The sequence below is a fragment of the Rhodnius prolixus genome, unplaced genomic scaffold, assembly GCF_049639745.1.
Source record: "Rhodnius prolixus isolate KJV_2025 unplaced genomic scaffold, Rpr scaffold_6, whole genome shotgun sequence".
Taxonomy (NCBI): domain Eukaryota; kingdom Metazoa; phylum Arthropoda; class Insecta; order Hemiptera; family Reduviidae; genus Rhodnius; species Rhodnius prolixus.
The window spans coordinates 22,671,651-22,697,766 of record NW_027411634.1 but is presented as its reverse complement, the minus strand read 5'-3'; the positions used below and the strand labels follow the sequence as shown (position 1 = coordinate 22,697,766).

The window sequence follows — 26,116 nt, the reverse complement described above, 5'->3', positions numbered from 1 at the left end:
GTTTTCAAGTAAAAATTGATGTTCTTTTAGGTAAAAATGTCTTAAATAAAGTAATGCCTAATCTGAACGTAAATTAAATTAAACAATTGTTGATTATTGTTGGAATATTAGAATGTTATGGTAATAATAAATGCTTTGTAAAATACTAATTTTAGTGAACACTTGTCAAGCTGCCACAATTACTGTACAAGAATCTTCAGAATGCTTTTCCACGTTAGTTTCTTCCAAAATATTATGTCTTCATGTCAAAAATTTATTAAAAACAAAGTATAAAACAAATCTTGCATAGCGTTTTAATTTTCATTTTCTTTCTTTCTTTATTTAATAATCAACTTAGGATTTAAAACAAAAGTGAAAACTTTTTTTTAAAAAAAAAAAAAAAAGAAAAAGAAAATCTTTATCATGAAATTGAGATAAATTCTGGAGAGGGGATATTTAATAGTCCTTGACGTCCAATTGATCAATTGTAATAACTTATTCTGTGATTCAGTTATAATATTATTTCATCTAGAACCAGAAATATTTAATCATTTTTGATAAACAGAAGGATTTTTTTTTTATTACATTCAGGAATTGCTTTTAGAGAGCTTTGCAGTTAACTCCACACTATGCTCTCACTTTTATTTGGAATTGTTTTATGCAGTTTTACTGTTATATATTTATATTTTAAATGGAAGTGCAATTATTGGAAAAGTAGAAATATACCTTACATTTCACCGACATTTCCTTTTGGTAACATTGGTGATCTTGTCTTTTTAAGAAAAACTGTAGGGGAACTTTACGATGAATTTTACAGGTAAGTTTATTTAATTAAGCATTTTTTCTCAATCGTTTTTGAGGTTACTGTGTCCGTGATTAGTTTTAAAAATTACGTTTTACTTGGAAAACTACCCGTTGAGGTTGTAGTGACCTGGACTAAAAAAAAAAATTGATTTTCTTGAAATTTATCTCTCCTGTTCACGATAAATCTCTCTTATTAAGTAACTTTTTAACATTCTAATTTCAAATTAGACTTTGAAAATGATCAATTTTAATATTATATCTACAAAACATAAATCTTCAACTTAGCCAGTTTCAAGTTTCAGTTCATTATTATTATGTATAACAGTTCTGATCTTCTCTGAAAAACTAACTTAGTATAATATTATTGATGCAATGTAGTTAATAAGTTTGAATGTACAAGCTATGATTCAGTAACATTCAGTAAAAACGTTCATTCTGTTATTTATGTAATTAACGTCGTGAATAGGTTTTTAGTACAAATATATTTTTTATTCCACGTAAAATCAAAATTATATTCTGTTTTCCTTGTGTAGACTGCAGGTTAAAAGAGGTTTATTTTAGGAAAAAACTTTTCTTATTGATATATTACTAAGTTAATAGCATGACATTCATTACGTATGGGAAAAATTTATGCATACACCCTAACTTACTGTATTCATACAGATATAATTTAATCCCTTTGTATTTATGGTTGGAGTAAAACAGCGAGGCGTATAAAGTTATCTAATGTAAGCAAAATTAATTTTACTTTATCATTAAAAAGTTCTCAGCTTTGGGAAGACCGATCATCCCCATGGGAGTCTTTTTCACCAGGGTCAGTATTTTACTCTCTAAATACAATAAGATCTGCTGTGGTCTCAAGATGCCAAGAGTTCAAATTAGCTATTATCGTATACAGAAAGGCTCTTCTAAGATTTACTAAGATTACCATTCTTCTTACCATTTTTGATTGATGGAATTGTTTCCAAGGATTTTACTCAAGGATAAGAGATATTCGCGCAGTGCCTTCGTTATATTTAGATTAGTTTCTAGGTGAAAAGAAAGGGGTAGCAATGCAAATCCTTGCAAGGTGGTTGGCATTTTCCCATTCCAGTGTGACTTTGTGTGCGAGGAAACCGGTAACTGGGACCTTCTGCTTCCAAATAAAAGATGAAGAAGTTAAAGTAGCTGGTAATGCTTAAATTACGACTGGATGACGAAACGATTAGAATTTCTTTTTTTTTAAAGGCCTTTTCTCAGGTTTTTCTTCAGCTCAGTTAAAAAAAAAGTATATATACATTATTTTTGAAATAATAATTCTTATCCTTTTTACAGGAATTTTGATGGCAGTCCCGTTGGTGGTTTCTACAAGTTTGCGCAACCAATGTTATTAGTAAGGGATGTAGAGCTAATTAAAACTATTCTTGTAAAAGATTTCAACAGTTTCCATGATAATGATGTTTTTGTCAGCGAAAGATTAGATCCACTATTAGCTCACAATCCATTTATTTTGAAAGGAGAAAGGTAAATAGTAATCAGGTTAAAATCACATATTTATATCGCAATAATTTTTAATAGTTTGACGTTATTAATTGCCAGCACTATGAGCTCGTAATGGTTTACAAAATCATAGATGTTTCTTAATTTTGTAAAAACATATTTATAACATAATATGTTGGGCTGGTGGTCACGAACTGGATTTGTAAGTGGGATATCCTGTTTAAATCGGATATTTCTGCGAATACATGAAGTTAAAATATAATTCGATGACAATACTTCCTTTAAAATTAATGAGAAAAAGTAAAAGAAGTTTTATCTCCTAATTTCTTGTTGCTTGAAAGTGAAGCAATTTGAATAATCTACTTCTGACCTTGATTTCAAACACACCTTCAGTTCATGCATACTTTATTTGATACATGTTTGATTGCTTACTTAATCTTTACCTGCAACTTTTAAGATAATTTTAGTGAAAGTGGTTGATGGTTAATAGAAATTATTACCTTCAAAAGATGGAATTGCATAAAAATGTTTACTGAAAAGAGGTTCTACTGCTGACTGAAGCAATAAATTTGTTTAATTCTAGTAGTTTTATTTACAATGAGAGTGGAATAAAAGAGTTAAACAGCAGATGGTTTTTAATAACTTTTAAATAATTTTTAGAATTTCCATTTGCCGGTTCTTCTCTTCTCTTACAATTTCCTTAGACAGCCTGGACGGTTATGTTTGGAGGATTTAATTCTCTATAGAAATCTACCTGCCTTAACTTGGTGTGTCGTCTGCGGAAGAAATGGATCACTGGAGTCTAGTTTCGCTGACTTTCGGCTTACCTCTCTTCTAAGGGAAGCTATCTAAATAAATGTGGAAAATGAGTGTAGGAATGGCGTTAGTGGCACCAGAATAGTTTTTCCTCACTGCTACTAGCTTTACCTGAACTTCTATGGTGAGCCTTTGTAGTTCTTAGGTATTGTGAGGAGACGTATGATTGGCTCTGGAAGTACCACCTGCTGATGATCACTGTTCTTTTAGTATATCCTTAGAGAACGTGAGTGACGGGTTTGTTTCATTACCGGAGAGTGCGGTATGAGAGAATTCTCATCCAGCATCAAATTGGGGAAGGACATGCCCCATTAAAAAATAAATTAATAAATAACAGATTAGTTTTAAGACTCTTTTATTTTTTACTGAAAAATGCTGTGTGTGTTCACATTGTCCATTTAGGTGGAAAATAATGAGAAATTCTCATATTGGTTCAATGACCCCAGCTAAATTAAAAGGAATGGTACCATTTACCATCGATGTATGCAAGAATTTGGTGACAGCTATTGGAAGCAAACACTCAGTACCAATAGAAGTACATATGTACATCTAATTATTCACAAATAATTTTTGTACAATAAAATTTATAATATTTAATCAATTTTATTTGAGAACATTATTTTCAGGCTAGAGATCTATGCGCTTCTTATGCTACAGATAATGTAGCCTCTTGTGCTTTTGGCCTGCAATGTGATTCATTAATAAATCCAAATGCTGCATTTGGTAAAGTTGCACGCCAGGTTTTTGAAGGTGATAAAATGACTGGTCTTGTGACGATGATGTCATTCTTTATACCATCATTACTCAATGTTTTTAGGTTAGTATATACATTGTTTTATTTAATGGGATGTATTATAAAGAAAAAATTAAAATAAGACAATTTTTTGCAAAGAACTTTAAAATCATTCTATATCATCTGGTTTTACAAATTCAATATTGAGGTTTTATAGAAAACAAGACTGTGTCTCACGATTTGTTGGTAATTTTAAGTTACTAACGGAAAAAAGATCAGGTTCACAAATTATGTGTAAACATTAGAACCAGAATTACTTGATCAGGTGTCAATTATCAAAAGATTAATGAAAGAATGGAAGTTCAGAGCGTCCAGTCATCATCATGTACAATGAGGCTTTATGTAAAGCAGTCTAGCTAAGACCATCAAACGATTTACAAAAGTAAATTAAAAGATTTACTACACAACTGACGATGCGTCAGTCTCAAACTGTATTCTACGTGAAGAGTGAATAGATGATATTTAATTATGATATACTGCCCTGAACGTGCCTTTCATTCAAGACTATCTGCTTAGTTTTTAGTGGCCATGCCGTGAGTTCTCTGTAATGTTGACGCCTAAAAACACTTTTAGTTTTTAGATAGTTGCCAGAATCTTAAGAAATCATTACTAAACGCAATTCTACAACAGAATAAGGTGTGTATGATAATTGGGTTTACTGGAATATCCAATGATAGGTGGTCATTATAAAAATCTTAGGCAAACTAAATTTCTAGATGGTACTGAAAAGCAGCTTGAGGTAAAGTTGGTCCTACGGTCTTTCTGGAACTATGGAATACTCTCTTTTTACGTATATTATTTACCTACAGCCTAGACTTAGTATAAGTTACCATTTATTTTGGTCGAATACACGCGTTTCTTTGATTTGGAAACATAATAACTTCACCTTAGCTAAAACTGGTGCTGAAGTTTTTGATTTAACCCGTATCAAGGAGCACAGCAGCTAGTTGGCTTAAAACAACGAGTGGGTGCGGGACTATAAATCGTAGAGGGCCATAAAAACTCAATGGAACATAAATAAAAAATGGGCTTAAAAAGTAATTTAAATTTAAGTTATAAGCGTTTAAATATTACATTACATTTTATCATGTCAACTTTTTAATTGATAATTTCATGATATTAGCATGGTTCAACATTGAGTTTAGTAAATTTATTTGATGATTAATTTGCAGGATGATTAGAAAAGATATATCAGATTATTTCATTCAAATTATAAATGACACAATTCACCATCGTGAAAAACAAGGGGTACAACGAGAAGATTTCTTGAATCTGATGATCAAAACAATGAAAAATGATGAAAAAGGTAATTTTGATTTACGAGTATATATTTAATTCAAATGCATTTGTTGATTTAAATTTAATTTATTTTTATAAATTCATGTCAACTCAAGAAAATATATATTCAAAAATCTTTATAATTAATTTATTAATCCGTACAGTGCAGGAGAATTTGTCCCAGTGCTCTTAGAAGGTGCTTACTCTGCATACCGCTGAAAACGGTTCATCAAGCGTTATGGTATAGTTAAAAGAGCCATTCTCAGAGCAATTCTCAGGCTAAATTAATTTCATACAGAGCACGTGTATTTCATTCCATTCTCTAGGCATAAGTCCAAGTTATTTATTGTTTTCTGTAACCAAAGACCAAGATTTCGGTTATCTTAAATATAGTAACCACCAAGTAACCTTTATACTTTTATAGTACTTTCCCTTTTGCTTTGAAAGTAGGCGACTAACAAGGGTTTTAAGTTTTCTTTTAATGTGGCAATCGCTCGGATTTTCTTCTTGATAAATATTCGTTTATGCTGGTTACACATTTGTATTTGACTGATGTAATTCTCTAAATCATCTGCAAGTATCTAGATATTTCAAAATAATATTACCATTTACAGGTTATAATAATGTTTTAATAACAAGTCAATGTTTTGCTATGTTATTGGATGGTTTTTTCACGACCTCAATTGCCATGTCGTTTATTCTGTACGAATTAGCCGTACATCCTGAAATACAGCAAAATCTTAGAAAGGAAATCCAAACTATTAGCGCTAAGATACAGGATTTTGATTATGATAAAGTGCAAAGTTTGAACTACTTGGATATGGTCATATATGGTAGATTGTTTTACTCAATTAAAATAAAACATAATTAATTCACTTAAATAGCTTCTAAATCTTACAAAACCATTTAAATTTTGTAATTTCAGAAAGTTTAAGGCTACATCCACCAATACAAACTTTAACAAAAGTTTGTACCAAAAATACGATTTTGTCATGCAATGGAAGTCATTATAAATTAGAAAAAGGTACACCAGTTACTGTACCAATAACAGCGATTCATATGGATGAGAAATTCTATCCTAAGCCGAAAGAGTTTATTCCAGAAAGGTTTTCTGAAGAGCAGAAAGCTAAAAGGGATCGATATTTATATCTTGCATTTGGAGAAGGTCCGAGAATATGTTTAGGTAAATATTTTTAATAATTTTTTTATCAGTTTATCACTTATTTTTAAATTTAATTTCTTACTTTCACATTGGCAGGTATGAAGTTTGCAATTATGCAAATTAAATTGGGATTAATAGCGATACTGCTAAATTTTGATGTGACTCCTAGGGATAACAAGCCGATTGAACTAGATCCAAACAGTTTTCTGTTTCATATAGCTAAAGATGGAATATGGTTAAATTTTAATAAGATTGCTTGAAAAAAATAAGCGAACTGAGTTTGTGCTACATAATGTACATAGGACTTTTGTTTTAAAAAATGGTAGAATTTGATCGAAGTATACTTCAGTTTTCTCTGAAGTAAATAATTAAATTTATATGACTAATTTTTGAAATAAATTAAAAAATGTATTTATAATTTTTTTCCCCTTTAAATGACTACTTATTATTTGACCAGAATTTGAAATCCCCAGACGTATTTTTTAGTTTATTATAAGAGATTATATTTTTCAGGCAAAATGTAGATATTTGCGATTTCAATAAACCTTAATTGAATAGGATATGTATAGATCGTTTTGAAGTCCAACAATTTATTACAAATTCCGAATATTTTTGTACTTAAGTATATTAAAATGATATCTCAACTCTACATACAGTGGCAAGAAAACAATTTTAGTAGCACCCTAATTTCGATATGTAATTTATGTGAAAGTAAAAAAGGATGTAAAGTTAATTTAACTTAACTTTTAATGTTAAATTTGTAGAATTATACAAAATTTTACACAAGAACTTTTTGATTTAGAACTTGTTAAATCATGGCTCCTTCCTTCTTTTTTAGCTTCCTTCTAAGAATTTATAGGTCGAGAAGTGTGGTAGCATGAGCGACAACAATAGCTTCACCATGTATTGAGTACATTTTCAAAAATTTTAAAAAATTGACAAGGTAGAAAAGTTGGGACTATGTTGAGCATTGATATTTCATTTTATTATTTTTATTTTTGCTGTGAAATCAAAAGAGAAATTGTAAGGTAAAATATTTTGGCACAAAATGAATGAGTAAAACAAATAGATTTGGAAGCTAAAATGAAACAAGTGTATGTAATTAAAATTTTAAATGTTTGGATGAATAAATTTATGATCTTGTAAAAATACATAGTTCATTTGAAATCCTATAGAATGCACTTTAATATAAGGAAATGAAAATAATAATAAATTCCAAAGTTTCCAATTTATTGTTTAGAGCTACTGTAGATTTTATATCTTATCAAAACTAGTCTCTAATATTATCAGAAGTGTCTCAATTCTTCAAGTGCAACAGTGATTGCTGTAATACATCTGAATGCTTTTTTTTGTGTATCTTTAACAACAAAAAATATGTTAGAGAATTTACAAGGTGATTTGTTTGTAATGTTTGCAAACATTACTTTTGTTTTATTATCATTATGGTTTATATTATGTATGTATCTATCATGGAATGACAATTATTGGTTAAAACTGAAAATACCATTCGTTGAGCCAACAAAATTATTTGGTAATATTAAAGATGTGATTTTAATGAGAAGAACTATTGGTGAAGTGTATCAAGAAATTTATAGGTAATTATATTTTGCTACTTTTAATGTTTAAATTAATGAACGATACTTCGTTAGTGTTGAATAAAAATTTAAATCAGTAAGATTTTTATTGAAAGTAATTTAGAAGATAATTTTGACATGATATTTAATAGAAATAATCTAATTTCAAGCCCAGTAGTTAAATTGTACTAAATAAAGTCGGCCTAAGGGAAGAGATTAGCTGAGTGGTTAGAGAATACTGGATTCCAACGCGGAGATCACGGGTTCGAATCCAGCTGCTGCCCCTTGGATTTTCTTTTCCTGGGAGCTTCTTACAGTGTTGTCTGTAACGAGAGAACACTGTCCGGAGGCCGGCTGTGCTTTGGAGAAAGCCCCGGGCGCCAATTATCTCAGATCTTAATGCGCCTTAAAAAAAAAAAATAAAAAAAAAAAAATAGAGTCTGCCTTAAAATCGTATTAATTCATACTTTCTAAATCATACCAACAAGAAACTACATCTTAACGAAAAAATGAAATGAAAACACATCAAAGTAGTTTCTCGGCACTACAAATCAGTTTCAAAGAAATTCTGTGTTAATACATTTTATAACGTTGATTTATTGTCCTTCTGTATGAGCATTCCAACAGTATCAGAGCCGTTCAATATTACTTCAATATCATGCAGTAGTAGAGGCGCTAGGATTTGAATTTTTTGTGATAACAAAGATCAATAAGGCATTCTAAAAATAAAAACGAAATGTGTCGTAATAAAAATAATCAACATTCTATTGGCTCTGGGTTATTTGGGAAAAAATAAAGCGATTCATGTGTATACAAAGAGATAGATAATACCCAAAAGTGACTCAATTTACCACAATAACTCTCCATTTTCCATATTTAATTAATTACTCTTAATTAAGTTTATGGACACATGAAATAGTCCATTCTCACCGCGACCAGCAGGATCTATTGTTACATTTCCCTAACACTAACCGATGGCTCAGAGCAGATACGCAAGCTATTATACAGCCGCTTGAGAGAGGCTCAACGCCTCGTATGAGGAGTCTTGCTACCGTTATGCCCTTGGAATGACAAAGTATGTGGAACGCTGATTCTTCATCAATCATGCAAATTCCTTAATGACCACCAACGACCCAGCAGGCTCTTCATGTGTCTCTTGAGTCTGATTGGCAAGCCTACCAGATTCTTACAACTCCTCGGCTCTGCTCTGGCAGTTTTGAGGTTAACTTTGTACAAATTCCTTCACCAAACTATCTATGACCGGTGGTGTTACACCACCAACCTCAAAATGCTGTGGACCTAAGACTTCAAAACTGATTACGTCTCAGCTCAGGCAATACGGCAAAATGGCTCCGAAACCATGAAAGGTTTGCTAGAAACTATCGGTGGGCCGCAATTATGTGAACTTGAATTGTTTCTCTTATTAAAAATCTAAAAGTTTGATTCTCCTTAATTTCAAGACAAATTTTGTATCTATAGATCGCTTTATTAACATATAAAATGTATCTTATAGTTCTATGATCAAATGATTAGCCGTACGAAGAGGCGTAGGAGGGCGAAGTTTGTATGACTTGATGAGAAGTCGAAAACTCTTTCTTAGTAGAGGCTCTGAATCTTCTTCTTAGTAAGAGGGAAACTGAATTCCTTAAGGTCTTCAGAGCTGTTTTCAGATTTACCAATAACAGCTAATGACTTATATATGTGAACCTCCGAAACTTCCAGAAGTTTCGTGAAGCCCAGAATATTTTAATAGTCCTGTTTTTCGAGGTAGCTTCGTAGCTAAATGCAAGTAAAAAAGTAAATGATCTTTTTCACAGCAGATTTTGAATCAGCTGAGAATCCATCTTGATTAACTTTTCAACTTATCTATATATTTCTTTTTTGTTAATTTATTGTTATGCAAATGTTACAAAATTAAAATAATTATTGGAAAGAAAATTAGGAGACAAGCCAGTTGGTGGATTTTTCAAACTTCGCCAACCAATATTAATGGTTAAAGATCCTGAACTAATCAAGGAAGTATTAATGGATAAATTCACCCATTTCCAAGCAAATGATATACACGTACGAAGAGATGCTCATCCAATGCTTAAAATGAATCCAATTTTAGCGTCTGGAGCTGCGTAAGTATTTTTAATATCTCATAGTATGCAATATTCTAGGCGTATTTATAAAAAAACATTAACATTTTCCAGCATGTAAGTTCTATATAAACTAATTCCTGTATTAAATGACCTACCAAGAGAATATGCAATTCATGTAAGGTTATCTTATGATAACATTTATATCTTACCTCTTGACCACCTCATTATAATGCATAATAATTATATAATGCACATTAAATATAATAATAATATTGATTCATGACATTTATTACCCGAAAAAAATTAGTGCAAATCATTTACAAATTAACGGATAAAATGTCTTAATCTTAATGCCTTAATTACAAATATTGTAATTAGTAATATCTACAATGTGTTTACTACGAAGTATGAGTGGTTTTGCGAGTGATGATAAGCTATATTTGCTTGTGGGTTTGCAAAACCCCAATAAACAATTTTGCAAGTCCTATGGGTTTGGAGATGTTCCTGAAAATATGGTTTTGAATATGAGATATTCTTTCAAGAAATAGCTAGCCCTACTTTCCCTAAAAGGAATTGTTTATGAATAACTTGTCTTAAAATTAAAGATGGTATTTTACAGGAAGTAAAGAATTATTAGAAAATTAAGCTTTAAAAAGAAGGAAAATGATAAAATAAGGCTAGCTATTACGTTAGATAAACTCACCATTTTTATATAAGTTCATAAATTCTCAGAATAAGAAAGACTATATTCGTTGTTAAGGGATTCAGCTCAGTGCTGTATCCCCAAGTGGGGATCCCAAATTCGAATCTAGTTTCTCTTCCTTAGTATTCTCTTCGATAATTTTAGTTCCTTGATTTTATCTTCCTTGGTGCTACTGTTACAGTGTTGTCTTTAACGAGAGAGCACTCACATTCAAGAAATTTAGAAAGAGTAAATAGTTTGAGCGTTTACATTAGTAAATATCAGGACGATTTGTGACCTTCCCCGACATTGTTTATAAAAACTAAAATATTACAATTCATTTATAAAATCTATGACCAGATCTTTGTAATCAGTGAATAATTTCATTTAATTGAAACATTACAGGTGGAAAAATATGAAATCTACATTTACACTATTTGGTGATTACAAAACTTTGGATAATATGGTCGACTCTATGAAATACATTTCTGAACAAATGGTTGATTATATTAACGATCAAGGAGTAATTTCCGTTGAGGTAATAAAGTAATGGTTATTTGTTAATTAATTTACAATTAGTTAAATCGTTCCAATGAATTTGCTACTTTGTTTATCCTTTACGCAAAGCAAAATCCCAACTTTCGAGTTGTTTGCTATATCAGAATATGAAACGGACTAATTTATGTTTTAAGACAATAGCGAAGTTGATTAAGTCACCAAAACAAAAGGATTCTGTGAATTCTGCTCTGTATAATGCTTCATCCACATATTACATAGAATCGTATCCCGATCACTGCATTTTTTTTTAAATTGTAATACAATCACATTAAACTCAGGAGGCAAACCTTACCAGTATGAAATGGGTTAAACATTTTTTCTCGAAATAAACATTGATAACCACAAAAACAATTAAAACAAAACTTATGCAAAACCGTCTCTAGATTTGTGCACGCTTTATGTGTCTCAGTCAATTTTCGATTGCCAAACACACAATTGCAAGCTATCTATAAAAAAGCTCCGTTCAGGCTATTCTTTCAAAATTTTACTAAATACTAATAAATCAAAGGGATAAAGTCAGAGTTGCCTGGAAGTCAATCTAACGCTAAATAAATTCACTAAAAGACATTGAGTCTTAATCATTTGGGAAGACATTGAATTGTGGGTAAATGCTAAAACTTGCGGAAACATCAGAATTAAAAAGGAGAAAAGGCTGTTTCTTGGTTTTAAATTCTTTTATTGGTAATATTCATGATAATATTATAACTTTAATATCACTTTATATTTCCTGGTTCACCACTCTTTAGCGGTACAAGAGTAATTCCTACCACTTTTTGTGTTCCTCTATAATTGGTACACACCGCTTTGAGAATTATCTTTTTCTTAATCTAAAAACTTATGATTGGGGTAGGAAATCTTCAAAAGTGCCTTTCCAATGTAATCTACGGCCTCATCACCTGTATAATAATAATAGAAATAAAATGTGTAAATAAAATTCGAAGAAAACGTTATACATTTTCCAACTTACAAAGGATTTCTTTTTAATATAATTCTGCTCTCGCCTACAAGTTTTCAAGAAAGAGTTCCATTCTGTTCCTAATGAAAAATAATTTAATTTAAAGCCCTTTTAATAAAAGTTAAACACCTCTCCAAATGAACTTAAAATTACATCCACTTTCTCCCACGTCTGCATATCTTATTACTTTTCCTTTACATTATTTTACAGTCATTTCAAAATATAATCGTTAAACAAGTTGATTTTTCCTTTTTTTCTCAGTGTAAAGACATGGCTGCCAAATACATAAGTGATGTAATAGCTAGTTGCACATTAGGCATGGAGACGAATTCATTTAAAGAACCAGATTCACAATTTCGAAAAATATCTGATAAATTATTAAAAACAAATACAAAATCAAACATAGCTTTACTATTAGCAATGTATGCACCAAATCTTGCTAATTGGTTTCAATACAGGTAATTTTTTTATCTTTAATTTCAACAGGTTTTTATCTCACTGATTATTGTTGATTATAAAACAATTGAAATTCATGATTCTGTAATCTGTTCTGATATCTGTTCAAGAATCATACCGGAAAGTGTATCGAAATATTTTATTGGTCTTCTCTCAGATATATGTAAATACAGAGTAAGAGAGAACATTGTGGGAAATGATTTTCTTCAACATTTAATCAATGTAAACAAAGAATCTGAAGCTAACGGCGAAGGAACAGGTTACAAATTTATTATTATTATTATTATTTACATAAAATATTGCTGCTATTGTGAATCTAAAGTGTCTTAACTGTTGTATTAGTTTACAACTATGACAAGATTACTGGCCTGTGCATGACCTTGTTCCTTGATGGATATTTTATGTCAGTAAATCCACTATCTTATTTTCTGTACGATCTGGCGGCTAATGAATGCATTCAGGATAAATTAATGGATGAAATAAAGTCATTGAAAATTAATACCATTAATGATATTAACCTTTATAAAATCCAGAAAATGTCCTACCTAGAAATGATTTTGTCAGGTAGGAGTTTGACATTTACTACTTGTACCTTTTTAAATTAAATTTTTGTTAGGAGGAACATTTATTTTCTTTCCTTTTTTTTCTCAGAATCTTTGAGGCTTCATCCACCAGTACAAACTATTACACGAGTCTGTACACAGAAAACATCCTTAAAACTGGATGAACATGAGTATCCAGTAGAAATAGGAACACCGATTACAGTGCCTGTGTATGCTCTGCATATGGATTCAAAGTATTTTGAAAATCCAAATGAGTTTATCCCAGAAAGATTTACATCTGAAGCGAAATCACAAAGGCATGATTATGTTTACTTACCTTACGGTAGAGGGCCTAGAGCATGCCCAGGTCAGTCATTGAATTTAGCCTTTATATTCCATACAAAAAATTAATCAAGTTTGAATTTTACGTTTTTATTATTAAATCAAATTTAAAACAAATTCTAAATCAACTTCGATTCTAAGTTCTAATGCCAATATTTAATACTAATCAAGCATGTGAACTATAACTAGTTCCTGTAGTTCTTAATAGATAGCGTGCAATGTTATTTTTCTGCTCTTGTTACTTGCTCTCTTTTTTAATTCTATATTTCATAGGTGTAATTCTAAGTTTTGTCTGTTTCAAAGATAAAAATATTATCACCACAGTACTTGATTATAACTCTGGAGAAATTTCAAAATTAACTTTTACAAATTTGTATCATACACGAGTGAATGTGTAAGATAAGCATTTTTCTTCAAAATTTCAATTATGTTCATTTGTAATTGTATGTGATGTTCATATTTATAATGATGGCATTATATAATTAGTGAAATTGAATGTGGTGTTATAATAATTTACAAAACGATCTATTAAATCTAGTTTGATAGATTCATCTCATTGACACATTATATACAGTTCTAAACCTACTATTACTGGCAGACACAATCAAAAGCAAATACAGAAAGGTCTACGAAACAAATAGTATAACTACTAAGTTCTCTCAAACTTAAGCACAACTTCATTCCCACATAACCTCACAAAAGAAAGTGAAAAGGCAGTGGCTGGTAGACTGAATTCATGACCACACAAGTAAGAGTATGAGATGGATAGCCACCCCAAATTCAGTATATGCTACCGCATATGGAGATGTTTCAGAATGTGCTTGCGCTTAGTGTCAAGCCAACCGCATGCTCTAAGTTCCAAACAGATTACAAAGAGAGTCCGTCGCTCCATGGCTCTTACGACTATATTCTACAACTATTCAATTGCTGTTTCCTGACATTTATCACATTATTTACAATCTCATTAATATATTAATTTTTGTTTTTTTTTTTATTTTTAAACAACATTTATACTATTTCTAAATGCTGTAATTAGTATTTTCTTCGTTCTATTAAGGGTGCGTTCCACTAAGCGCTCACAACGATCACGCTCACGACCGCGGTTTTGCCCGTTCCACTTGCTTGCGAGTGTTACAATCGAAAACCCAAGTGGAATGGACTATGGGGCGTTTTAACCGTTCATGTAAACATTACAAATGGCGACCTCGAAAATAAGTCAGAAGCTTGAAGAGGTTGTTTTTTAATTTTAACCCCGTTTATAAGCAGTTATAATAAACTTTATTAATTATTGGTAAAGTTGACTTATATTAAAAATATATATGTATAATTCAATTTTTTTATAGTACATTTTAATGGAGTATTTATAAAATTTACGTTTAAATAAAATTAAAATGTCTTTTGTGGCAACAGTAGGATATTTATTAATGCAACGTAATAATGCTTTAGAAAGTTCTTCATCTAGTTCCGATGAAAAGTGGAATGCAATCCATAATAGTAAAACAAAGTTTGGGTGGCAATTATCTTCATAGTAAACGATTTCTTGATTTCTTTTTGGCAAAGATTAAATGGCAGATTCTAATGTAATCATAATTTCTAATTAGCAAATTTTGTATATTTTTCAGGAGAGAAGTTTGCCGATCTAATTTTAAAAGTAGCTGTTATATCAATAATTATAAATTTTAAGCTGAGACTCAGAAATCCTTTGAAAGGTATTAAACAAGATCCAAGAAGTAGTCTTATAAATTCTGCCCTTGGAGGAGTTTTCGTGGCATTCAGTAAAAAGTGTGAAAGTTAGTTATAGTATTATTAAAATTTTATTTTTAGATGATTTTGTATTTTCTAATTTCACTATTACCTTATGTTTTTGTAATCTAGTCTCTGACTTGATCATTTTAAAAGTCATATTTTTGCATTATTTACATGGTTACAATAACAAGCGAAAGAATTCTTTATTTTTATATGGCGTGCTGTTGTTGTAAAATGTTTTTTCTTCCTTTTTTGGATTAACTTCATGAAAAAATGAACCTTTCACCTTCACTAAGGAAAGAACTCCAAAAAATGAAAGAAAAAGCATAGATTGATATTGTTTGATATGTTTAAATGTTAATGGGAATAAAGTGAATTCTTAATGTATTTTAATCCTTTATCTTTTCATGGATAACTAAGAGTCTTGGATGAAAAACTCATCCAGTGGTTTTCGAAAGAGTCAGAAATGCATCATTCTATTTCAGTCAAAAATCCTTTCAGTTTGTTCCCTTGTTTAAATTTATTCAATTAGTTAAAACAGCTAAAAAAGTAATTTGAAAACCAGTAGGAAAAATAGCGACTGGTAAAACCATACTTATGTACTGAGTGCCAATTATAACTATAATCCTCTATAATACGAGGTGTGGCTATTAAATAATGAGACTGATGCTGCTACAGAAGAACTATGCATGCGCCAAATCCTAACTATCCGACAGCTGTGCCGCGTAAAGCCTTCTCTTTCGATTGCAGCGTATCACGTATGTTTGTAGACAAATCTGTCTGACTGGAACCGTCGTTTGTGTAAGAGGTGTTAGTTTCGTTTTGCCGAAAACATGATACTCTATACATGTAGTAGAGCAACGAATTGTCGTGTGAAATTTCACATGATACTTGGTAAAACCGCTACTGAAACGTATCTTTTATTAAAAGAAGTTTATGGCAATGAATGATAATCACGTGCGCGAGTTTTTGAGCGGTTCAAGCGTTTCCAAGATGGCCAAGAAGACGTCGGAGATGATGACCGCCCAGGTCGCCCTTCCACGTCCAAAACGGATGAAAATATCGATTATAATTAATCAACATTACTACCGTGAGGTGCTTGCTCAACTCCGTGAAATAGTAAGGAAAAAACGGACCCGATTTGTGGAAGAACAAGTCACGGGGTTCTCCATCAAGACAACGCGCCGGCAAACCCTGCATTGTCTGTCAAGACAGTTTCTAGCCAAGTACAACATCCCAGTTTTAGGCCATCCGCCTTATTCGCCTGACCTGGCCACCATCTGACTTTTATCTGTTCCCCTAAAGTCAAATCTGCATTAAAACAGGAACACGATTTCACGGTGAAGCTGTGAAAGAAAAAGCGGCAAGCGTCATGCAGGAGCTCATCGAAAAAGACTTCCAGCACAGTTTCGAGCAATGGTAAATTCGCATGGAGCGTTGTAGGGATAGGGGAGGGGTGTATATTGAAGGTGATAATAACTAAATATGTATAAATTTAAAATAAAATGTTCTATAGCAATAGTCTCGTTATTTAATAGCCTCATCTCGTACATGCTTCCATAAAGTAAATGATTTTTTTCTCTTAATTTCACAACAAATAATGTTTGCACAATGCTTTTATCAATTCAGTCAATGATTTTCATTCGGTTATATACGAGTTTAGATTTTTTCTTTCTAAAAATCCCAGTTCACCCATGACAGAATTTATCACTTTTTTGGTTTATTATTCGTAGGGATAAACCAGCGATTAATTTTAAAAAGTACTTGTTTATAGAAAACACGAGAATCAAACAAAAGGAAATTTTGAAACAACTTTCGAAATTAATTTATAAATCGAACATCAACAAGTAAGAGTAAAAATTAAGTATGAGAAGTCTGACGGAAAAGTATTTGGTCTTAATAAATTTCTATTTTAATGTTTTTGTAAAAATTAGTTCCATCAATCACATACAAACTTATAATTTTGGAAGAAATCATACCTGCAATTGTAAAACCAATAGTTTTTCCAAATTTTTTATGAGGAATATTGCCTCTTTCGTCAAGGGCAACTTTTGGAAGTCTGAAGCCAAAATTCGTACACAAGTATAGAAAGGTCGCACTACCTCGTCCTTTTTTTTTTTTTTTTTTTTGTTTTCTTTTTTTGGCACTGGCTTCCGCCATACAGCCAGCATCGTCTAGGTGCTTATCACTAGAATATCACTCACTCTCCATTCTTACTTATAAATACATTCGCTTCACACATTCATCATTCTACTATATCCAACTATTTACATAAACTACTGCTAATGGATGGAGCAGCACTTTGTGCTCCTGCCATCCTTCTCGCTTAACCAAAATTAAAATCACGTAATCCTTCTCTAAGCATTTTGTTCCATTCATTCTAATTCGGCTATAGCTTCTAAATACATTCATATTTCATTGCTAGCTCTGCTATCGACTTAAGCACATAAATGTTGGTGGAGAATATAATGTCTTCGTAGCGAAATGGTGCATCTAAATACCTGTATATATCGTCAAACATTCGTTTCCTTTCTACCACATAACGTGGACATATCATTATTACATGTTTGAAATCTTCCTCCTCATTGCAATCTACGCAAAGAGGAGAGGACCTTTTGTTGATCCTGTGTAGATGCGATCCGCACACCGCGTGGTTCGCTCTCAGCCTGCTTATTGTCGTAACAACCCATTTATTAGTGCCAGTTCCCTTAAACCATGGTTGTCTAGGTAACTGATCTGCCATAGTTTTATAGAATCTACCTTTATTACCATTATTGTAATCTGTCTGCCATTTTTGTAGTGCTGCTTTTGCAATTATACCCTTGATATCGGTGTGTGGTAATTTATAATTAGCCATTTCCCCACTATTGGTGGCTTCCTTTGCAAGTGTATCAACAATTTCATTCTCTTTTATACCACAATGACCTCTTACCCACAAAAAATTAATGCAGACTCCCTTCTCTTTAAAAATGGCAATAGTTTCTACAATCTCTGCGATAATGTGATTCATTCCTGCAGACTGGTTGTGTATATGTGATAATTTACACAACGCACTCTGGCTGTCACTAATAATGGTATATTTTTTCTCCGACAACGAATAAATATATTTTAAAGCCGTTAAAATAGCAATTAGCTCCGCTGTATAGATGGACGCCTCATCTTCTAATTTAATTATCGTAAAATAGTTCCGAACCGGATCATACACAGCACTTCCGACTTTATTATTGATTTTGGACCCATCTGTAAATAAACGATATGAGCCCGGATAATGGGAAGAAATGTAATCTTCGAAGGCCGCAGTTCTCATCTTTTCCGGTACCTTTATCAAGTCGAAGGAAGTGTTAACACTTAATTCGCTCAATAAATGTTCGTATTTTAAGTTGTACACATCTAACTTATTATTCGAATATACCTTATCTCTAAAGGTAGAGATTCTAATAAAACTTTCTGTGTAAATGGGGCCTTTCTTTTTTGTCCAATATTTGTGAGTGAGGACTTCGGTATTTAATTGGCTTATTTTGTTATAAATTATTCGGTTCGTGGCTAATTTTTTTAAGACATATCGATCGGACAGTACTTCTATTCTATCTCCTTAACAAAAACTTACAGTTTAAAAAGTTAAGTATAAGGGTTGATTAAACGCCAAAAGGTACACAAATCAGCATGTACCCAACATTTCATTCAAGCTTAGTTGATATAATTTAAGTAATTTTGCTGCATTAACTTTTCCTTCACATTTTTTAGAATTTATTAGATGTCACAGACCCTTATGCTGGCCAGTTCGTTCATAATATTATTTGGTTATACTTATGATAAAATGTATATTATATCTTCGTTTTTAAATAGGTACTTTATTTTAACTCTATTCCAAATAATTATTATTCTTCTGATTTATCTTTAATATGCCCTTTATTCTGAAGTTGTCACATCTTATACATGCATGTTAAAGTAGAAAAAGACAAAGTTAGAGTCGGCTACTGTTTAAATTTGAATCACGGAGGATTTAAAACAATATTTCAGACTTGAATTCGTCTAACCGAAATATTCGTGAGCACAAATAACACACAGTTAATAACAAGTAGATTATTCAACAATTATTCATTTCTCAATTGTAATTTAATTTTACTTACAGTAAAATACTGGAATAATTATCTGTCCTAAAAGTATGCAATACTTATTTATTTTATATTACATAACATATATATAACATTGTGAGAAGAACAGCTACATTGAGAGTGTGATTGAAGAAAACTATATTATTTTCTATAAAGCCAGATAATTATTACCTATTATTATAAACGTATGGCAGAGGGCAGATATAGTTCTACTTCATAAAAAAGGAGATTTCCACGACATAAATAATTACCGGCCCATTAGCCTCACATCGTGTATTGGTAAGGTCTTTATGAAGCTCATTCAAAATAGAATCCAACCAATTTTAAATATGTATCAGCCCATTGAACAAGCAGGTTTCCGAAGTGGATACTCTACCTTAGATAATCTTCAAGTGCTAAACCAATTGATTGAGAAGTGTGAAGAATTTCAAATTGGACTCTACCTGGCCTTTGTCGACTTTACCAAAGCATTTGATTCTTTGGATCACACCTTCCTCTTCAAAGCCCTACAGAAACAAGGTATACCATCTCAAATTGTCAATTTAATTAAAAACATATATCAAAATAACTATGCAAGAATTTTATTAGAAAAACCGGGACGATACTTTAGGTTACAAAAAGGTGTTAAACAGGGGGATCCGCTATCGCCTCTTTTCTTCAGCGCAGCTTTGCAAGAAATCTTTCAACAGCTGAGTTGGAGTAAATTAGGTATAAGAGTGGATGATAAATATATAAACCATCTACGCTTTGCTGATGATATTTTACTAATTTCTAAGACCTCTGAAGAATTACAATTTATGTTACACAGCCTTACAGATATGAGCAAGAAAGCTGGTCTCAGCATAAACCCCGGAAAGACACACCTCTTGACTAATAGAAAAGAAGTGGATATTCAGGTAGAAGGCCGCAAATTGAACTGGAACCAAGATGTTATCTACCTAGGGCAGCTTATCTCATTTAAAGAAAGAAGCGAAAAGGAAGCAAAAAGAAGATGTGCTGTCGCCTGGAGGAAATACTGGTCATTAAAGTTTATTTTAAAAAATAATAAGGTGAGTTTGGCGAATAAAATAAAAATTGTCAGGAGTTGTGTTTTTCCAACGCTAACCTATGGTTCCCAAACTTGGTCCATCACACAAAAAATAGTAAAGAAAATAACTTCTACCCAGTCTGCAATAGAGAGAAATCTACTTAGTATAAGTAGACTTCAAAAAATAAAGAATAAAATAATAAGAGGCACAACAAGATTACATGATGTAATGAAGATAATTAAAGAATTAAAATGGAAATGGGCGGGTCACATTGCAAGACTAAAAGATGGAAGATGGACAAAAACCTTAACAAAGTGGGTTCCAAGATGGGGAGTAAGAAAAGTAGGACGACAAAAGATGAGATGGAAAGAAGACGTTGTAAAGGTTTCAGGTGAGAACTGGATGAGGATGGCTGAGGATAGGGAGAAATGGGCGCACCTGGGAGAGGCCTTTGCCCAACATTGGGCCTAGTTTCCAAAACAAAACAAAAAAAAAAAAAAAAAAAAAAAAAAAAAAAACAGTTTTAAATAGAAATTTTATCTGAATTTTATGAATTTTATTTGTATTTTATATCTGATTTTGTGTTTTTTGAAGGAATTAATAAAGGCTTTATTTATTATTTATTATTTATTTATTATATTATAAACGTTTGACTACTACATAAAGTAACAATTACTTTAATCGAAGAATGAACTTAAACAGACGATTTTTATTAAAAATAAAATAATCGAAATCATTGATGTATGTTGGTGTAAGCATTTTTTTAAAAAAGTTTTTAAATTTTGTAGCCTCGTAATTTTTTTTATTTTTTATAACGTTTTCTTTTTAACCTGTAATTAATAGTTTGATTATTATAGATTAATAGATATTACAGTCAATCTACAGTGCTACTTGAACAAATTTTTTGTAGATGAAAATGGCCAGCATAAGGTTCTGTGACATCTAATAAATTCTAAAAAATGTGAAGGAAAAGTTAATGCAGCAAAATTACTTAAATTATATCAACTAAGCTTGAATGAAATGTTGGGTACTTGCTGATTTGTGTACCTTTTGGCGTTTAATCAACCCTTATACTTAACTTTTTAAACTGTAAGTTTTTGTTAAGGAGATTTTTGTACCTTTTGGATAGATTTTCATTTTTGTCTATTTTGCTAAGTTACATATCTGCTTTACTGTTTTTTTTAAATTTGGAATAAGCAATTCTAACATTATAACCTGATAAGGTGTTAAGTAGGAACCGTAACTACCACTGGAGAGATCTTTTTAAAGAATGATTATAGTTGCGGTCCCCAAACCATCCTCAATAACAATTTTTTTGAGAAAGCCTTTTTATATAAAATAGGAAGGTATTTGTACGTAAAAAGCAAATTTAAACTGCGATTTCAGACCTTCCTTTTAAGAGGAGTAAGAAAAATAAACGGGCGATTACAGTACTTCTCCCTAAAAGGCAAAGAGGCAAAGATTTTGAATCGAACGACAATTCATTAATGTAAATAGGTTCACCCATTGATAATTTTAACGATTTCAGTACTTCCTCTTAGTAGGTGTAAGAGCATGATGGCACTTCACAGCCATGTAGAGGAGCTTTAATCACTTCTTCGTGCTAAATTTTATCAAAATCGGACAAAGCGTTATAGAAATATTGGTAATAATAGTTTTAGAAACGGCCTTACTTGGGTGGGGCAAACTCCCCTCCATATGAGGCGTAGCGACGAGACTTTTAAAGTGCAAATCTGTACAAAATTTCGATTCGAATGACACTTCATTCATGAAAATCAGTTCACTTGTCGATAATTTGAAACGATTGCTATACTTCCCCTTAACTAGTGTAAGAACAGATCGCCGCTTTAATGTTACATAGGGGAGCCCTAACTCTATCATCCTACCAAATTTTATCAAAATCGGGCTAAGATTTACAGAGTAATTAGTAATAATAATTTTGAAGGGGGCCTTACATAAAGGGGGCTAACTCCTCTCTAATTCGGTGTACAGCGTCGAGACCCCCAAAAGGCACATCTACATAAAATTCCAAATCGAATGTCACCTCATTCATGAAAATCGGTTCTCGCGTTTAGGCGCTACGTAGTTTACAAAAAAGGTAACAACAACAACAAGAGGAAGAAGAAGAAGAAGAAGAAGAAGAAGAAGAAGAAGAAGAAGAAGAAGAAGAAGAAGAAGAAGAAGAAGAACAATTTCTGAAAATGCCGTTTTTGCTCATTTTCGGCAACTTTTTTCTCAAAATCTATTAGGTCTGGGGGGTTGCAAAAAAATTACAGTTATAAAGGAGGGTTTGCCCTATATTTTAAAGAAAATTTGGGAATTTTATCTTTTATAGAAAAAGAGAAAAAAATTGTCAAAGTTGGGTGTTTTTTAACGTTACGCTTTTTCGTGCACTTTTTGACGATCAATCCTTATACAACTGTCCTACCGGACAGTTTTAATAAGCGAGCGGTAATTCGCCAGCCTCTGCGTACATTACGTCCACAGGTGTGCTGTTCAAGAATCCGAGACACAATCTGATACATTTATTTTGTAATACGTGAAGGGGTCGCATAACATACTTGCAGGCCTGACCGTACAGAAAACACCCGTAATCCAGTACCGCTCTTATTGTGGCCCTGTAGAACATTAGGGACACCTCCGGGTCCGCCCCCCACTTCCTATGGGAAAAGGCTCGTAGTGTGTTGAAGTACTTTTCTATTTTTAGTTCCACGGTTTCGATGTGTTTTTTCCAATTAAGTACTTTGTCCATTGTCAACCCTAAGAATTTTGCGGACATTTGGCATGGAAATTTCCAGTTCGCCAGTACCATCTCACCGGAGAGGCCCAATCTCCTCTTTCTAGTAAATGGGCAGAGAACTGATTTTGGTTCTGACAGCGACAGCCCGTTCAGAAGTGTCCAGGATTTTAGGTTTACCATAACTTCTTCAAGCGCTTTTTTGCAATCCTCAGGAGTTTTTTGTGTTGTGTAGATGCACACGTCGTCGGCGTATTGTAGCATTTTAACATTTTCGACCAACACTGTCTCTATATCCGCTACATACATAGAGTACAGGATTGGGCTTAAAATGCTTCCTTGCGGTAAGCCTATCTGGGTCAGCTGGGGGCCTTCCAGAAGGTTGTTTATTTTTAAGAAGATCTGTCTGTTTGATATTAGTTCGATAATATTCCTAATAAATTTATCCGGCAATTTAAATTTTTCTAACTTTTTTGCTAGTATAGGTATTTGAACCGAGTCATAAGCAGCGGTAAAATCTAAAAACAATGCTAATGTTATTTTATTGGTCGTGAAACCCAACTGAATGTCGGTAACGAGCTCAGTCTGACTATCCTGTACCGATCTGCCTTTCCTAAACCCGCATTGGCTATTCGGAAGTAAACCTTTTGACTCCAGCCACCATTCCAACCTGTTTTTCACCATCCTTTCGAACGTCTTCATGACGCAAGAAGACAGCGAAATTGGTCGATATGACTCACATTGGTCCCTATTTTTATTTCTCTTCACTATCGGACTTATTAAATAATTTTTCCACTGTTGTGGGTATTCACCTTTACTCCACATTTCGTTATACAATTGTAACAGCCTGTATTTAGCCGCTAAGGGAAGGTGAAAAATCATTGCGTAATGTATTTGGTCCATTCCTGGGGCCGTATTCGTGTGGTTTTTGATAGCTCTTTTAAACTCATTGATGGTAAACGGTTTTAATAGCGTATGTTTATCATTATTATTGCCCATTAATTCTATTTTATTTTGTGTAAAAGGGGGAGCTAATTTGTTTATAAAATCGTTGGACCAATCACCTTTAACTATTGGAATGTAACTATTTGGTGGGGTCATTAAAGATTTGATTTTTTTCCATATTAGCCTTATTGGAGTATTTTTGTTCAAATTTTCACAAAAATTCCTCCAATGTTTCGTTTTGCTTTCTTTAATAATTAATTTCGTCTTAGCAGTTTGTTTTTTATATTCTATATAATTGTCGTAGTTAGGATTCAACTTATATTTTCTAAATGCATCTTTCCTACTTGCTACACTGGCTTTACATTTCTCGTCCCACCAGCATTTACTACGCGAGGTTACCCGTGGATTTAATTTAGGTATAGCTTTTCCATTTACAATATTTAAAACATTTATGAAACTGTCATAATCTTCTACACTGGAAATAGCCTCATCTAACCTATTTTGGAACGTCGGCCAATCGGCTTTCTTTAAATTCCATGTCCGGAAATTCTGTCGACAAATACATTCTAAGCATTTTTCATTCGTTTCTATAATAATGGGAAAGTGATTTGAGCCCATTGTATCATCCATTACGGACCAGGAAAATTTTGAAGCAATTTGTGCGGTACAAATCGTAATATCTAAGGCCGAATTATTTTTTTGTTTTAAATTATTCAATAAAGTGGGCGCTCCGTCATTCAAATAAACTAAATTGTTATCTTGTATTGCTTCTAATAGATAGCGACCCTTAGACTCAGTGTAACTAGAGCCAAACGCTTGGCTGTGTACATTGAAGTCACCAGCAACCACAAAGGGAGGGGATAAGAGTGAATTCCATTCGCGATATGTTATTTTATTCTCCGGGTTGTTGTATATCGAAATTACCGACAATTCATCCTTAAAAAATGGAATTTTAACGCCCACAGTCATCAGCTTATTTATTTTGTACAAATTGGTAATTTCTTTAAAAGGGATATCATTTTTAATTAGTATCGCTGTACCGCCCTTTCCGTCCATTCTGTCGTTTCTCACTATATTAAAATGTGTAAATTTTATAATTGACTTTGGCTTAAACCAAGTTTCGCTTAATATAGCTACATTTATTTTTTCATCGCCTAGACAGATTTCCAAGCTGCCTTTGTTGGAAACGGCTGATCTTGCGTTCCATTGTAGTATTTTTATTTTATTCATGTGTTGTAAATGAAAGTATACTAAGTAAAACTATGAGATATTATATACACTGTACAGTTAAAAAGTATTTGTTACTTAATAACAGAACCAATTGGAAATTTACATTGCCTCGTTCAAACTTATCACTTTATCTTTGATTAGTAATCTCAGTTTGTCGTCAGGTATTTTTAATTCTATTCCATTTATACTCTTTAAAATGGAGTATACCGCTTCATATAATATATCTAAATGGGGATCCTGTTGAAGGGATTTCGCAGTTTTCATTACCTCTGAGGGGCGGTATGGGTTTTGAGGAATTAATCCTCCTGGTGTACTTTTACTCGTACCCGGTTGAATTAATAGGTCGTTAATCAATTTTTTATCGAAATTAGGGGACACCTCAAACCTATTTCTTTTGGTTTTCCTCTTATAAGAGATGGTAGACGCGAATGGCCTATTATCGTTACCTCCGAGTTTATTTAGTAAGGGGAATTCTTTTAGACTATCTAAAGTGGGGGCTTGTTTTTCCGCTAAGGCGGCAAACGAGTTACTGGATAGCAATCTTCTTGCGTCCAGGTATGAGATATTCTTCTCGCCCATTAATTGCTTTAGAGTTTTCTCTTTCTTATATTGGGGACACATATTCACGTTAGTTGCCAAATGGCTAGCACTGCCGCAATTCACACACTTAGGTGTGTTATCTTTACATTGAGATGCTTCATGATTCTCCCCACATTTCCCACATCTTACATTCCCTTTACATTGGTCTTTAAAGTGACCAAATCGTAAACACTGTTTACATTGTATAACATTTTGAACGTAATTGTGCACT

The 26,116-nt window shown here is 32.3% G+C and overlaps 2 protein-coding genes across 2 annotated transcripts in view; one reads left to right on the top strand and one right to left on the bottom strand.

The window, feature by feature from the left end:
- The first annotated feature begins 473 nt into the window (after positions 1 to 473).
- On the top strand, positions 474 to 15,637 carry LOC141460427 (uncharacterized). Its single transcript, XM_074140414.1, has 16 exons — positions 474 to 796; positions 2,098 to 2,286; positions 3,481 to 3,613; positions 3,705 to 3,895; positions 5,044 to 5,177; positions 5,764 to 5,982; positions 6,075 to 6,332; positions 6,408 to 6,565; positions 7,593 to 7,906; positions 9,820 to 10,008; positions 11,057 to 11,189; positions 12,426 to 12,622; positions 12,731 to 12,879; positions 12,963 to 13,184; positions 13,272 to 13,529; positions 15,127 to 15,637. The coding sequence occupies exons 1-16, from the start codon at positions 609 to 611 to the stop codon at positions 15,297 to 15,299; spliced, it is 3,105 nt and encodes a 1,034-aa protein (XP_073996515.1). The 5' UTR covers positions 474 to 608; the 3' UTR covers positions 15,300 to 15,637.
- The window catches only part of LOC141461079 (cholecystokinin receptor type A-like), a 428,938-nt gene continuing 414,686 nt past the window's right edge, over positions 11,865 to 26,116 (bottom strand). Inside the window, exons 11-13 of the mRNA XM_074141758.1 lie at positions 17,230 to 17,352; positions 12,177 to 12,244; positions 11,865 to 12,105 (exon numbers count right to left, since the gene is read on the bottom strand). The gene's annotated coding sequence lies outside the window, so the exon portion shown is untranslated. The remainder of the gene's footprint in view (positions 12,106 to 12,176; positions 12,245 to 17,229; positions 17,353 to 26,116) is intronic.

Excerpts from the sequence above, each read along its gene's own strand:
- LOC141460427 (XM_074140414.1), top strand. The coding sequence starts at position 609 with ATGCTCTCACTTTTATTTGGAATTGTTTTATGCAGTTTTACTGTTATA. Across the intron at positions 10,009-11,056 it reads ATTTTAGCGTCTGGAGCTGC|GTGGAAAAATATGAAATCTA; the intron begins GTAAGTATTTTT and ends GAAACATTACAG. Across the intron at positions 12,623-12,730 it reads GCTAATTGGTTTCAATACAG|AATCATACCGGAAAGTGTAT; the intron begins GTAATTTTTTTA and ends TATCTGTTCAAG.